Source organism: Rhinolophus sinicus, linkage group LG04 (genome assembly GCF_036562045.2).
Source record: "Rhinolophus sinicus isolate RSC01 linkage group LG04, ASM3656204v1, whole genome shotgun sequence".
In the NCBI taxonomy this organism is placed as follows: Eukaryota; Metazoa; Chordata; class Mammalia; order Chiroptera; family Rhinolophidae; genus Rhinolophus; species Rhinolophus sinicus.
In genome coordinates, this window is record NC_133754.1 from 76910659 (window position 1) to 76925927 (window position 15269).

At 43.7% G+C, this 15269-nt stretch overlaps 1 protein-coding gene and 1 pseudogene across 3 annotated transcripts in view; both read left to right on the forward strand.

Moving 5' to 3' along the window:
• Positions 1-15269, forward strand: part of ENPP6 (ectonucleotide pyrophosphatase/phosphodiesterase 6) — a 169043-nt gene that overhangs the window by 105441 nt on the left and 48333 nt on the right. For all 3 annotated transcript variants that reach the window (XM_074329849.1, XM_019736178.2, XM_019736176.2), the window contains one exon: positions 7445-7624. In XM_074329849.1, the coding sequence (XP_074185950.1) occupies positions 7468-7624 (157 nt within the window). In that variant the 5' untranslated portion in view covers positions 7445-7467. The remainder of the gene's footprint in view (positions 1-7444; positions 7625-15269) is intronic.
• Positions 8552-9465, forward strand: LOC141571227 (large ribosomal subunit protein uL6-like; annotated as a pseudogene).

Here is a 15269-nt window from a genome sequence, read left to right on the forward strand (position 1 = left end):
GTGCGTTTACCAAGTGCCAACTATGTGCCAGACATCATGCTAAAGTTTTACCCACCCAAAATGATTTACCCCTGCAAGAAACTATGATTCTCTTTATTTATCAGACGAAGAAACTGAGGCTCACTAAAGCTAAGGGACTTGTGTGAGGTCCCACAGCTGGGGATGGGATTCAAACTTTGATTTTGGGCTTCAAAACTCTTTTTGCTAGGCCACATGCTTTTCACAGGCCCTCAGTTCCTGCCAGTTTGCATCTTGCCTGATGCTTCTACTTTTAACTCATAACACTCTTCTATTCCCATGGTGTCTACTGCTTAGACAGAGAAACTATCAGTATCAAAAGGATACGGCTCACACCTAGCCAAGTGATGAATTGCTCATTTGAGTTACTCTTTCATCCCAAAAGGCAAATTATATTTCAACACATTTTCTGCATGCTAAGAGCACCCAAAGAGAATTATGTACCCAAATCATTAAGTGAGGTACTATATCAACTCTAAACATTGTGCTGGTCACTTGTGCTCATGGATCAGAGCAGATGACCTGTGGTTACAGCGATAACCTAAACTCTCTTCCTCCCAGGATTTGGGAGGTTGGTCTCACTTCTCTATGGCCACACCTGGTCGAAGGCAGTGAACTTGGACACGCCAGCATCATACCTCACACATTCTAACAATGGCAAACAAAACTGACCAGGCTGACAAAAATGAATTTTCTTCCGCTGGCTTCTTAGGAAAAAAAAGGAGGGGGTAGGGATTGTTTTGTTTCATTTTGTTTTGTTTTTGTAGATCAGTTGGTTTACACTAGATTAAGTCATTGATATTGCAGGTGACCTCTCACTCCTGAACAGCTGAATTTGATAATAACGTTATCAATTCCTGGCCTTACTGGTTGTGGGGACAGAGTCCCACAGAGTGGTTTCCAGGCTCTCAGCCACATGTAGAAACGTGTTGGCTAGGTAGTAGATGGCCATCAGCTGTAACCAGTGAGCCATTGGCCACTGATATAACTGCTGTGGCTACATTGGGGTTGGTTGGTTGGCAGAGAAGCGGACTCGGGGTTACAGCTAGCAAGTGGGGTTGGTGGGTTGGTTGGCAGAGAAGCGGATGGCAGATGCCAGCGAAACTATAGTGGTATGAACTCCCCATCTATGGCTCCGTGGGTGTTCCTTTTTGGCCTCACCATATCCTGCGTTCTTGTGCGGGGAGCGGGACCAGAGACCCCGCATGACACTGCTTGATCCAGTGATATTTTGATGTCTGGTCAGTGTTGCTGAAGATCATCCCTTGGCCATTCCAGGTCTACACCAGTTGAAAAGCTGGATTGGAGAACGTGGCTTGGATCCAAGACCTAAATATGCCTTTTTAATTTTTTTACTGAATTGAACTCCCCATCCTTATCCCCACTCCTGCCCCCGTCACAGGTGGGGCAGCTGGAAAACTACAGCTACGCCCTCCTTTGATCAAAATTAGTTTTCAGAACATAAAAAGTATTTAAATAAGAACTCCAAAACTTCCATTTTTGTCCTTAGCAGGAAAACAATTTTTGTTTCTTTTCCTATATTCTAATGGTTAAATAATTTCACCAAGCTAGTGTGCTCCAGAAAAATAAAACAATGCGTTCTTTTGAGTCCAGTGACCTCCAAACTCTGAGCATGAGTATCTCTCATCAAAAATCTCTCCCCTTTTAACATTTCGGGTTATTTTTGTAGCAGCCTCTACACCTCATGCTCTAATCAAAGCCTGTTAGCTCAGTCTTGCGATATTTGTGATTCAGATGCTGATCATGACGGTGTCTCGCACGTACATCAGTAGTTGCATTTAACGATGTGCAAACTGTGAACTTCGCTTTCAACTCAATCCCTGCACATTCCATGTGGAACCGCTTCTTTAACGTACCAAGTGTTAACTTTGAACGAGTTAAGGAAATAAATGTATTTCCCAACAGAAGTGATCCGTACAGCAAATTTCTATTTGTGAGTCAGGTGCTTTGAGCGAGGAATTGTTAATTATTTAAAGTCTCTTGGGGATCAAGTAGTGATTTCAAAATTTACTAAACAAACAAGGTCAAAGCTCATCTTCAGACCCTCCAAATGTTCAAGCAACAGTGCTGAGAGGAGTCTAGTCATGGGGAAGTCTGACTTGTAGAACATTCTCAGGCTGTCTGGCTCTGAATCAGGTATATTGTTACTTCTTGGAGCCATGTCAGTTTGAGGTGCTGTATCTATGTGTGGTCTCTAAAATGAACTCATTAACTTGACCCCCAGATTTCAGCCTTTGGGAAGCCTCCCTTTCCACAGTCTTTCCAGAGAGAGAGGGAACATAAGAATCTTGTCTGCTTTGTTAGCATTCCTTGTCTGGTTAGCATTCCCTCCTTTAGAGATACTTACGGTAATGTTGGTGCATGACAGTCAATTGCAAGAGACAGGAGTGTGTCTGGCTTTCCGGAGCTCTGGGCAACTCCACCTGGTTACTTTAGTGAGCGTCTCAGAAGCAGACCTGGATTTTGAGGCTATTCTATTCAAACGGCCAAGCCCTGTTGGGCAGATATATGAACCTACCCAGTGACTGGAATGGAGCAGGTGCCAGGAGGGTGTGGGCACTGAGTCTAAGAGACCTGGCTTTGAACTGTGGCTCTGCCCTCCTACCAGCTGCATGGCCCAAGCCTCATGACTTGGCCACTTTGAGCCTTAGTTCTCCCACCTGCAACATGAGGAGAGTATTATCTCTCTCGTAGAGTTATGGTGAAGACGAAATAAGATGGGAGCTTAAAACACCTAGTTCCAGAGAGATGGGAGGTGCCCAGAATTGACAACTATTCTTATTACTAAGTTGATCAACCAGCACCTGTCAAATTGGTTCAGGCCTTTGGCCTTCAGGTTGTGACTCCCTCCTGAGTCTCACTCAGCCTCTAGCGCCTCCATGCTTTGCCCCCAGATGAAGTGCTACCTGAGCAGGCTGATCCCTGGAATCTTACACCTGGACTGACCTGGTCCACGGAAGTCATCCTTTCGTTGAGGGCGGAAGCTTACACATTGCGTAGTAGCCAGCACAGCAGCCGCAGCAGCAGCAGCCCCCTTTCTGCTGGGAGTTGTATTGAGGGCTAGTGCCTACACTGGGAATCAGTGCTAGTAGCCCATAGTGATTAGGAGCACGGGCTCTGGATCCAGGCCTGAGGTGAAGCCTGGCTCCTCTACATCTCCTAGTATAGGACTTCGGCAACTTACCTCTCTGGACCTTAGTTACTTTGCCTGTCAAGTGGAGCTAGCGATGGTCTGTCTGACCACATGCCTGTCATCTCTCCACTGTGCCCATCATCTCCTAGAGGTGGACAGATGGCCCACAGCCTGGTTCAGTGTGCCTTTTCACACATAGTTGGAACCCAGCCTTCCAGCGGGTGGCCCAGAGGCCTGCCTGCAACTCTGAACTCAATTCACCTGAGTGCTGCCTCTGGGTGAAAAGGTGGATGTTCCAAACGAATCATTTCCAAGCTGCTTTATTAATAGTTTGCAATCTGCATTTATATTGCCATGTTTGGAATAAATTGATGTGCCTGAAATATAACTTCATTTTTCACTTTTCAACCAGTTGTTTTGCTATCTAAGTAGACACAGCTATGGTCATCTAATGGCAACACACATGGACCTGGCTCAGAAGGACACAACGAATGGCTTTAGAAATTAATGATTGATATGACTTTGTCTGGTGATTAAGAAAGCTTTTGTATAATAAAGAAATTCCTCATTGGCTGTGGAATCTGAGTGTTTACAAACTCTTGGGTCTTAGGCGTAAGGGGGAAACATAGGAGAAAAACCTTTAACTGCGTTTGGAAATTTTCATACCAGGGTTCCCCTCATTTTCACACTGAGAACTGCGTCTCCTGGCACAAATTTCAAAGCCCCACGGAGTTGTCATTTGGAGGAGGAGCAGAAGTAGACCTTCTTTACACCATACCTGAACACTGCTTGATATCTGTGGTTTATGAAAGCAACAGGAAAGTTTCTACCGAAGCTTTGAGCAAAGGGTCCAAATAATCAAACTACAGCAAAGCTCTGTTTGGAAAGCTGAAACCAGAGAAATATCAAGAAGTGTTGCAGATGTATACAAATATTTGTGGGTCAGACAGAAATATGGAGATGAGAGCTTGTGGGCTGCAGAAGCCAGTACATTGTATTTTGTTCTGTTCCTTCAGCCACTTTTACCCAGGCAATAAAAATGTAAGAGCAAGAGAGAGACAGGGTAGGTGAGGAAACCAGCTTGAGTAAGAGCAAACTCAGACTGTTACAAACACAGACACCAGCCTTCGTCTATTCCTGGGAAGGAAAGTCAGCTCAGCTGGGAGAGAAGATTCGGAGCTGACAATGAGATGGGAAGCACCCATTTCTCTGCTGGCTTCTGTAAAAGGCAATGCTTCCCAGCACAAAGGATGCCACTGGGGACGAGTATAGCATCTGTGAATAAACCTTTGAAGCATATACCCTCCCATTACAACTCAATGCCCAATCCACCAAAAGGATGAAACCTACTTTCTAACTAGGGGTTTGAGATGAACTTCTTCTTGAAAGAGCTTCACTCTATATTTGGAAACCCTTTAACTCATATAAGGAAAACTTGTTCCAGGATCGTCAGGTACCATTCACTCATAGGAACTGAGCAGGAATCTCTCCATTCCAGTGCATCACTCCCAGCCTTTGGAGAAGTGGTGAGTCTCAGGAAAGTGGAATGGATCATTTATCTCCATAGGTCTGAGTTTCCCTTAGAACAAATGAGCTGCTCTGGGCCACCCTACACCAACCAGTATGCTAGATGGGAGCAGGAACCAAAGCCATCTTTGGAGTTCTTTGGAGCGCCCCTAAAAAGTGCCATAATTAAAATCTTGAAGCTCACCTGAGTCAATGGGTACCACCAATTCGATTGGTATGCACAGGGGTTACTAAGGCTAATGCTAGATCCTACATAATTGTTAGGAGAGAAGATTCATTATGGAAAATGCTAAGGGACTCAGATAACCACAGGAAACAAGATTTTGTCATTTGAAATTTTAAAATATGCGATAACTGTGTTTTAACTGCACACATAAATCCTATCTCTCCAGTGAGGCCCTATGGGTATTTAAAAAAAAAAAAAAAGAATGTGTAAGAGGTGGAGAATTTAGTTTTTAGTTTAGCAGGCACACAATCCTGTTAGACAACAGCTCTACAATTCATAGGAGGCTTCTCATAATTTTTTACCCAGTGCTCAAACGAGGATGAGAACGTTTGCAACCATTGGGGTCTAGAATGTTGAGTATGAGTATTGAAAATATTAAAGACATTTGATGGAATGATATTGTGGGGTTTCTAAGGTAAAAGTTTTGTAAAAGCTATATATGCTTTAAAATTTTTCGGTGTTTCATGCTTTTTCGAATGCAGCACCTTGTGAAAACTGAATCTCAGGAGGCCCCTGCTTATATTTGGGTTTCAGGCATCACTTTTACAATAGTTGAAACAGTTCAAATTAAAAGCAGGTTCCGACACCCCTCCCACGAGGTATCTCTCCCTAATGTTCCCATATCTGATGCCCTCAGCCCTTCCAGACCTTTTCTGTAATTCATGTAGAAGTTCCTTTTGGTTCACCGACTTCAGAAACGCTTTTCACTCCCCTTCCAGTTTTGCACATTTCCTCAGCATCTGTGCACACGAGCTCTGGGTGAGACTCTCTCCCTGTGCTTGGGAGGGTGTTAGAGAACATCTAGAGAAAGACTGTAAAAGAGACCTTTCCCAACAAATACCATCATGAATACCATGCCTTGTGAAAAGGGTGAGTGAGCATCATTAGGATGATAAAAATGTTTTAGATATGGGATGCAGTATTTTGAATAAAGGACATACATAAGAACTTTTACTTAAGAGAGGGGTTCTCTTAATATTATTAAACTTTGATATGCTAAAAGGGGTAACAGTTGAACCAAGAAGAAATGTGCCCCTACTTTCAATGAGTTAAAATATACTAGGAATTATCCTCAGCAACAGAGTGGGTGAAGTTCTTCATGATTCTCAAGTGAGGGCTGCAGCCTGATCCCCTTCTCAGCCCAGCCTGAGGAGCCTGTCTCTTTTAGGCAGAGGACCTCTTTTGAGTATTACAAGGCACTTTAGGATGGGGCCACATTTATTCAGATTTGAATCTCTACACCTATCACTGTGTATAGTCCATGGGAACATTTAGTTAATGTTAGCTGCGGAAATAAATACATAGAGCGAATAAGTTCCTTAAGCATTGGAGAATTGACTCAAAGTTTTCATTTTTATTTTTAAAAATTTTATCAGTTCATGTATAAAAGTTTTGGTTAGGGTCAAAAACCTAACTCTAAATCTCTGGGTAAAAAGCACTCTTTTGATCTCTGGGCTTGACATTCAAAGCATGATTTGTGCAATGCCTGTGATGAAATCAGAGGTTTTTCCTTTATGATATATGGAATCTCCAAATTTTCAAAATTGTATTTTATGGTTTCTCCTTGTTTCTGTTTAAAAATTAAATGTGGTGTGTGTGTGTGTGTGTGTGTGTGTGTGTGTGTGTGTGTGTCTTGGGTGGGGGGTCAAGAAGAAACAACAACAGCAAACAGACAAACAAAAACGCCACTTTGATGAAGCAGTCAGCTCAGTGAAGTATGTTTCATCCTGGTGCCAAATGATACTCACTAAAATTGCAGCAATTTTTGATGCCCTTGCCAATGTTTGTGGTATTTTTACTTTAAAGATGTAACAGATTGCTCCAAAATAAATAATTTAAGCCTAATATTTCAAAAGAGTCCAAGCACTTGCATCTTTCACTTTTGGCTTCTCTTCTGGGATTAAGCTGTGCCCAACAGAAGCAGCCCGCCTGTCGCTCTAACACTCCGTTTGGAGGGCTGTTTTCTTACTTTGTTTTTCAAAGCTGAATCTATTTTTCACCATTCTGTTCCAATGTCATAAGTTCTATCACTGTTCAGCACTGAAGCGAGAACTCCCCTCATACAGGAAAAAAAGGAATGAACCTCATAGATTGTGATCTTGTGGGAGGAGAGTTTGGAATTGTTGCCGAGAGAACTCTGGGCTGGGAACTTAACCCCAGTTCCACAGGAATCTATCATTCCAGGGCTGATTCATATGGAGACTTCAAACCATGGACAATGGGTCAAATTTTGTACACAGTGTGCTCTGTTTAACTTAAAATAGCTTCAGACTTGGCAAGTTAACTTCACACCAAATGACCCCATCCTCAGTTATTGGACTTCTCTCTCGATTGTTTGCCTTTATGGTACAATCTAAGAGAGAAGAACCATCTATGTTAAAAAAAGAAATCAAAAGCAAATCTGTAGGCTGTTCTGTACTTGCTAAATGGGCATGAATGGCTTTTATAAATGGAAAACAGAGAGAAAATATAAAACGAGCTGAGCAATAAACTGACAGTGCTGTGTTCTATTACTGCAGGCAGACATTGTGAGGTCCATCAGATGATCGGGAACTACATGTGGGACCCCAACACCAACAAGTCATTTGACATAGGTGTCAACAAAGACAGCCTGATGCCTCTCTGGTGGAATGGATCAGAACCTCTGTGGATCACGCTGACTAAGGCCAAAAGGAAGGTCTATATGTACTACTGGCCAGGTGAGTACATCCAGGCCCCTCTGACTTTCCAAATCTCTAAACACCATGGAGTCTCTGAGGACAAAAGACGTAGATGTCATGTTTGAAGACCATGCCAGGGTTTGGAAAATGGGATCTTTATTCAAGAAATGTCTTTTATGGACATATTTTTTTAAAAGCTTTGCTTTGATCTCTCTAACATCAGGCCAGGCACAATACCAGTTCCTGATTCGCTGGGATCAACAATGGTGCTGCAGTATGTCATACTTTTTCATGTGCAAAAGGTTAGATACACAGAAGAGAGAAGTTATAGGATGCTTATTTGCCTTATAAAAGAATTTGGCATACCACTTCTATAGATTTTGAGCTCCCCTACACAATATTGAAAAGAGGATTAAAAACACTTACAACCTTTTGGTAGTGCACTACGTGAAATCCCCTTGTAGTAATATTCCTCCTGTACATCGTAGATCAATGAGAAAGTAAATTACTTGACTTACTGAAATGATGTAAGCAATCATGCAAACTGCCCTGGCTGCTGTGGGAAGTCTTTAGGATACTCTCGTCTTGGCAGTCGGAAATCTTTCATTAAGGATGAGATGATAACAAAATCATCAACTTACACTTTCTTCCCATTGGTGAGATTCATTCTTAGGTTAGTGGGCAATTTGACTTTTTCATGAACATGGCTGTAGATACTTTTTCCTAATTCTTAGTGGTGTGATAATGATGACTGTCATTTTGGAAGATGACATCAGGGGAGGTCTAGGAGAAATGAAAGGATAAATAGTGAGAAGCAGCTGAGGGACTCTCATTGGCCTGGGTTGGAGAGCAGCAGCAGTCTGATAGAATTGTGAGAGCATGATGGGAACGGTGGCAGGCGGGAACAGTGGCAGGTGGGGACTGTGAGAGTGGAGAGAAGGATGAGTAAGCCAAGGCTGATCACAGATGGCCCACACTGAGGGCGTGGGCCTTCAGCAGGAGTTTAGAAGAGGCTGTTTGGAGGTGGTCACATGGAGAGCTGCTCAGGGCACTCAAGGCTACACCAGCTCTCAGAGGAGCATAAGACACAGACAGATGGAGACCAGGGACAGTCATGTGGTGGTAAGTGCCCTGAAAGCTGCCACAGAGCAGAGACTGACATCTATAGGAGAGACTTGGCAGGCCAGAGCAGGCTGCATTAATTTAAAACTGGGCAGAAGATGAGACATTCTCTCTTTGCTGCATCTACTGTGAGGATGAAGAGACCGTTCTCAGCAATCAGACGGTGGACATTCCAGAAAATGTGGACACACTCTGAAGGGACCACAGTTACTGTGAAGGGCCTCAGAGGCACCCTGCAGAGGGACTTCAATCACATCCATGTAGAACTCAGTCTCCTTGGAAAGAAAAGGAGGCTCCGGGTTGACAAATGGTGGGGAAATCGGAAGGAACTGGCTGCTATTCGCACTCTCTGTAGTCACGCACAGAACATGATCAAGGGTGTTACCCTGGGCGTCCATTACAAGCTGAGGTCTGTGTGTGCTCACTTCCCCACCAGCGTTGTTGTTCAGGAAAATGGTTCTCTTGTTGAAATCTGAAATTTCTTGGGTGAAAAACACACCTGCAGGGTTCGGATAAGGTCAGGTGTTGCTTGTTCAGTATCTCAAGCCCAGAAAGATGAGTTAATTCTTGAAGGAAATGATATTGAACTTGTATCAAATTCAGCTGCTTTGATTCAACAAGCCACAATAGATAAAAATGAGGATATCAGAAACTTTTTGGATGGTATCTATGTTTCTGACAAAGGAACAACAGTTCTGCAGGCTGATGAACGTAAGATCTGTGTCGTCCAGCTACAGAAACACCAAGATGTCGAGTGATTCCTCAGACTTACTTGTGATATTTTAGAGATGCAATAAAAGTCACGTATTGAAAAAAAATTAGTAAAAACTGAAAAATAAAACTTGGCAGAAGAGCAGACAGACACAGATACAGTTTCAGGGGCAGTCGCAGAGTTTCTTCAGAAGACACGTGGGATTCTTTCCATAGCAGCCACCTTGGCTGACATGATAAGAAGCTTTCGAGGAAGGGAGGTGTTTCAGAGAGCTCCATTATCTTAAATGGAGACTCAGTATTTCACAGACTTGGGCGTGAGATCAAGGAAACAAGAGAGTACATCAGCCAAGATGATCAGACTTGCTAGAGGAGCCCAGCTCAGAGTTCAGCTCAATGAGATGAGATCTAAAGCCAAAAGATGCTGCTGCACTTCGAGGTCATTCTCAGAAATCATTATCAACAGATACAAGGGCCCACATGCATAAGCATAGGAGAGGGGACATATTGGGCCCAGTGCCTCAGGGACCATCTTAAAGCAAATCTAAGGACCACAGATGAATATTGCCCCAATGCCAGAGGGCCATCTTTCATAGCATCTGGTTAACTTAACTTTCTGCATCTTGGAACTTGAGCATTTCGTGCTCTAAACTGCTCCTCACCCACAATCTCTCCCCAGCGCCCCACATGGCTCCTTCACTTATGATCTGCTGCCGATGGCCTGTTGAATAGCCATGGATGTTAATGCTCACGGAAAGATGGGGGAGATCCTAAAGGGAGGCAGTTGTCATATTTCAGACTCTTCTCTGCAGAGCAATTACAGAGCATTATTCTTTATCTCATCCTGGAGAATCTGGCTCCTTAATTATAATAAACAACTTGAATTTTTACACCACTGAGTGTCTAAAAAATCTCGAAGCTTATTTGCATGTAAAATACCTTGTTGCTCCTCCAAAATAGCTCCTTAAGGACCAGAAAGGGCCAATCACTTCCTTTGATTCACAGTTCAACAGCTAATTTGATGTGATGCCTTAAGTTCACGTTATAGTGGTAACTATCAGGAGGAAAGAAGCTAAAAAGATAGCCTCCTAGGATTTTTTCAGTGACCTAAACGAAGATTGGTTAAAGATCTGGCCATGTTGAAGTCTTGTTAGAAATTGGATGTAAAGTCTCCTGTTTCTAAGACACTGTCCAGTGCTTCTAAACTGGATATACAAATAAGGCTCTCTGAGAGCTAGTGATCTCTGGAGGCCGTGTTGCCCAGCCCAACCAGGAGTGCTCCGGCACCTTCCACTCTTATTTGTTGACAGCTGAGGAATTAAGGGTCACTGCTTTCCTTTCTCCCTTCACCTTGGTCCCCTCCAGCCACAGCTAATAGCCCAGTGAGTGTTCATTTGTCTCAGGAAGATTAAGTGAAATGCAGTGGCATTTCTTCTAAACATGCCTTGATTTTATTTTTCTTCTCAAATCCTCCTCTTCCTCCTCCACTCCCCACAGGACATTGTGCAGACCTCTCCATGAGGCCTGGAAAATCTTCATTGCTCCAGTGATCTGTGTTATGACACTTTGAGTCTCGCCATTAAGTCAATATTTAGAAGTGCAATTTAGAAATGGCAGTAGTTCAAGTCTTCCTGTCAGGTAGATAAAGCAGCAGACTGAAAAATTGATCAGTGGTGAAGCGTCCAAAATACCACACCTCAGGTCTTGAGAATTTAATATTGTAAACAGACCCTTTATTACCCCACCCAATGCTGCCATTGAGTTGTTCAGGGAGAAATGTGCCTCAGGAAATTATCCCAGGCCCTAAATTGAATATTTTTTGGGGAAGGCCCAAAGAAATCAATCAGGAACTACGTAACTTAGAACCAGTCGTGTTCTGCCGAGGATAAGAGCTGCCTGTGTGTCCTTCACTGATTTTTTTACCCCTACTCCATGCCTCTGATTTGAGGTCAAAAGAATTTTATTGAAGGGGAAAAGGAAGAGGCTCCAATGCTCACTTCATATTGAGAGTCACCCAAAGCAGAGAAGGATGCCTTTTTCAGACAATCAGTGCTACCTTACACAGTGGTCGCGATTTTTAAATGTTATTCTTATGGCTATTGTCAAATACAAAAAAGCAACAAAAAATAACAACCTTTTAGGAGTCTGGTTAAAACTCTTTGGAGTAAGTGTTTGAAGAGTTTTATGTTCTACATCTTTCATCATGCATTTTGCAGTGTTAACTTCTAACCTCGAGCAGTCAGCAGGACTTGGGGGCAACCATTCATATGGCCCTGGGATGGTGCTGGGTGTGGTTCTGGGCTCTTCTAGTGGCCTCTTCTTGTGCTGTGCAGGTGTTCAGGTGAATAAAACACCTTCTATGTGGGGAGAGACACACTTTCACCTGGCTTTCCCTCCCATGCTTCCCAGAGGTGGGCTGGGTGGGGTGTTAACGGTGAGTATTTGACTCAGTTCCTATAAAGTTTTGGTTTTTATAATCTAGGTGATTTCATCAGGATAAGTAAGGAGACAGGACTGGCTATTGAAGAAATGTGGGTTGTTCACAGCATCTTCCCTTTTCCAACTGTGCTGGGTCCCTGACAACCTTCAGCTGCGTTGAACTTAGATGCATACACTTAGGCACAGGGAGAATTAGGAGCCCAGCATCAATCATGAAAATATGTGAGTTAACGCTATGGCTACGTTCTTTGACTCTATGTATGTAACTTCAAGCATCTGGATAAAAACCAGAACTTTTTTTTTCAGGCAAATATTTGATGTTGCAAATACAAGGGATCCAGAGTTTCACTAAAATTTCCAATAATATCTCCAATTTAGCATTAATGTTTAAGGTGTATGTAATTTTAGAACCGGAAGAGGTCTTAATCATATATAGTTGGCTGATTCCTACACTTGTAAATGAAGACCTCTTTAGGAAACTGATCAAAACTATGGATTCCCTTTCCAGAAAAAAACACACTCATACATAATACACTCACAATTTTGTGCCCATGTAATGCAAGAGACTACAATAATGAGGATTGCCAAATGGTCTTTGACATGGCAACACATATATATCTATAATATCTAATTGATATGAATTTTTTAATGTGATGGAAACATGGATTAAAAACTCACCAAAGTATCAAATGAAACCAAGCTCCTATAATTAACATCTGGCAAGAGTAGGCTTGGGTGAAAATTCTCTAAGACTCTGAGTTGAATTCACCTTGAATCATTTCCTTTATTTGTCGGTAACCGGTAAAATCTGCATCACTCTTGTTGTCTGTCTGTGTCAGCAAGTAGCAAGTTACAAATTTGCATCTCAAGTTTAAGGTTGTCTCAAAAGAGTGATCTTCAAACACATTCTGCAGGATTTCTAGGCAGCAACCATTTCTGCTACAGAGAAATTGAGTAGGCGTTTGATCTCTGGACTGCTGCCTGCAGAAGCAATTCCTTCAGCATTCGAAAGTTTTCATAGCTGTCTAGCCACAGCCAATCTCTTTTTGTAGGTTGGTATCTTGGCCACAAGAGCTCAGCATCCATTGTTTCAGCATTCACTGTGGTAATTAGAAAGCCTTAAAGAGAAATCCAGGGATGAACTTCCATTCTTCACAAATCGTGGCAAACCTGTTTCTTCATAAAACATCTTAAAAGGGTGTGACTCAAAGCCCAGGAATAGGTTCTCAGGAAACAAGTATGAGCAAAACCAGATACAGGCTCTTCTCACCCCATCACCCTCTCCCCTGAGAATTTACCATCTAGTGTAGGAGACAGATGGTAATCTGACACCAGCCTAAATAAGTGTAAAAGTATACCTGTTAAAAGCATAATAATGCAAAGCATATTGCATTATGATATCATCTAATAAGGGATCTGGTTTCATCTGAGAGTGTGACATGAGTTAGCACCTGAGAGGTGGGTAAAGTGGGGGAGTAAAAACGGGGGAGTTGGTGGGACAGAGCATCCAGACTGAGAGAATAGCATGTGGTAAGGTCCTGGAAGGGATGGGAGAAGCACAGAAAGTTCATGAAACTGAGAGGTGAGGATGGATGTGGTGTGGAAGAGGTAGAGAGAAGCTGAGGCCAGGCCAGGCTCTGTGGTTCAAGCTGAAGAATTTATTCTTATCCTGAGAGGAATAAGAAGTCTTTGGAATATTTTAAGGAGAAAGGTAAGAGTATCATACTTGCATTTTGTCAAGACTACTCTGGATTCAACATGGAGAATGGAACATAGGCATCCACAGTGGATGGAGAAGGGGTGACCAACCAGTCAGGGAGTTATTGCACAAACCTAGGAAAGAGGTGAGGGTAGCTTGGACTAACAGAGGTGGTGAGAAATGGATGGAGTGTGGACATATTTAGGAATTAAAATTGCCAGAACCTGGTGATGGATTGGATTTGGGATTAAGCAATTGAGCCAAGGCTGGGGAGAGTCTTGTGCAGCTATTGTAGTGCCGTCCTTCCCAGGTTTGCCAGGAACTCCCCAGAGCATAGTGGAGGAGAGGGACCCAGAGGGAAGGGTCCCGACTAAGGGAAGAAAGGGGCCCAAAGTTGGTGCTTCCTGTATCAAATCAGTGCCCAGTAGAGAATGAGAGAATGCTGGAGTCTTGGCTTTTGTTGGCTGAGGGCAGTCCTGCCCTCATTCCTCCTAGGCCTGTGCCACATTCTTGGTTGGTGCCAAACACCTCTTGGTGGGTCAGAGGGCAGGTGGGCTCAGATATTTCTACTGTGCCTTTCCCACCTGGACTGGTGCACCACCGACTGTCTGATCCAGCAGAAATCAGAGGGGTTTCTGCTGTGTTGGGACACAGAGGTGGCACTTTCATCCCACCAGAGCCCTTTGTGTGCAGACAGCCCCGTCCTCCTGATCTCCCTGCTGTGTTTCCAGAACTTCACTGAAGCACTTGGGGAACCTGAGAGAAATTTAAAGCAAAGAGCCAAAGCATGGCTTCTAGACCAATTCAGTCACTTCCTTGCTGGGCACAGTCACTTAATTTCTCCAGCTGCATCATTTGTCCAACAGGGATGACCACATATACCTCTCAGGCTTGCTGGGCATGTGAAAATGAGATAAAATACAGAGAGTATTTGACCAGAGTATATGTCCAATTCGCCCCCAGTCCCCAGATTCTAAAATGGGAACTTCAGCCTGTGCCCATTTTCATGAGTCACACAGAGGGAGTGCTCTGACCCCCAAAATAGAAATTCTTGAATTCACATCAAAAATTCAAATGTATCCTCGCAAAGATCACAAAGTGAGACATCAGCTCTATTTTAAGTCGCCAAGAGAATTCTGGGACAAGCCATCAGGGACAGCAAGGGACAGGAGGGGAGTGCTCGCGGGAAAACAGTGGACAGAGGGAGCTAGCTATTGGGTCGTCGGAGAAATAAAGGAGGACAGTGGCTGGCTTTGTGATGCCTCACGGATGGGGCAGAAACCATGGGCAGGGTGAGTCACACACATGACCACATGTAAAGGTGGAGCTTAACGCCAGGCAGTGTGGCCACTGGACTGGCCCCTGGCTATTGGCCCAAGGATTGCAGAGAAGTGGCTTTGCGGGGCCCACATGCCCAATACTCACTCCTGCTCCCAGCTGTTCCTGGGAATGGCTCAGAACCAGCTCAGAGGTTGGGAAGACCAAGGTCCCCTGGACACATGGGGGAAAGGACGGTTTGTAAGATTTGGAGATCACAGACTTGGATTTGAGGGGCTGGGGAATGGGGAGTCACTGGATAGGTTGAGCAAATGATTGCAGGGCTGAACTCTGCAGTAAGGGGCTTATTGATTGGCTTCTTGTATCTCAAGATGGGCCAGTCTGTCGTGATCCAAGTACCAGGAAACCACCTGCTCAGAGAAGGAGGCTTTTGTG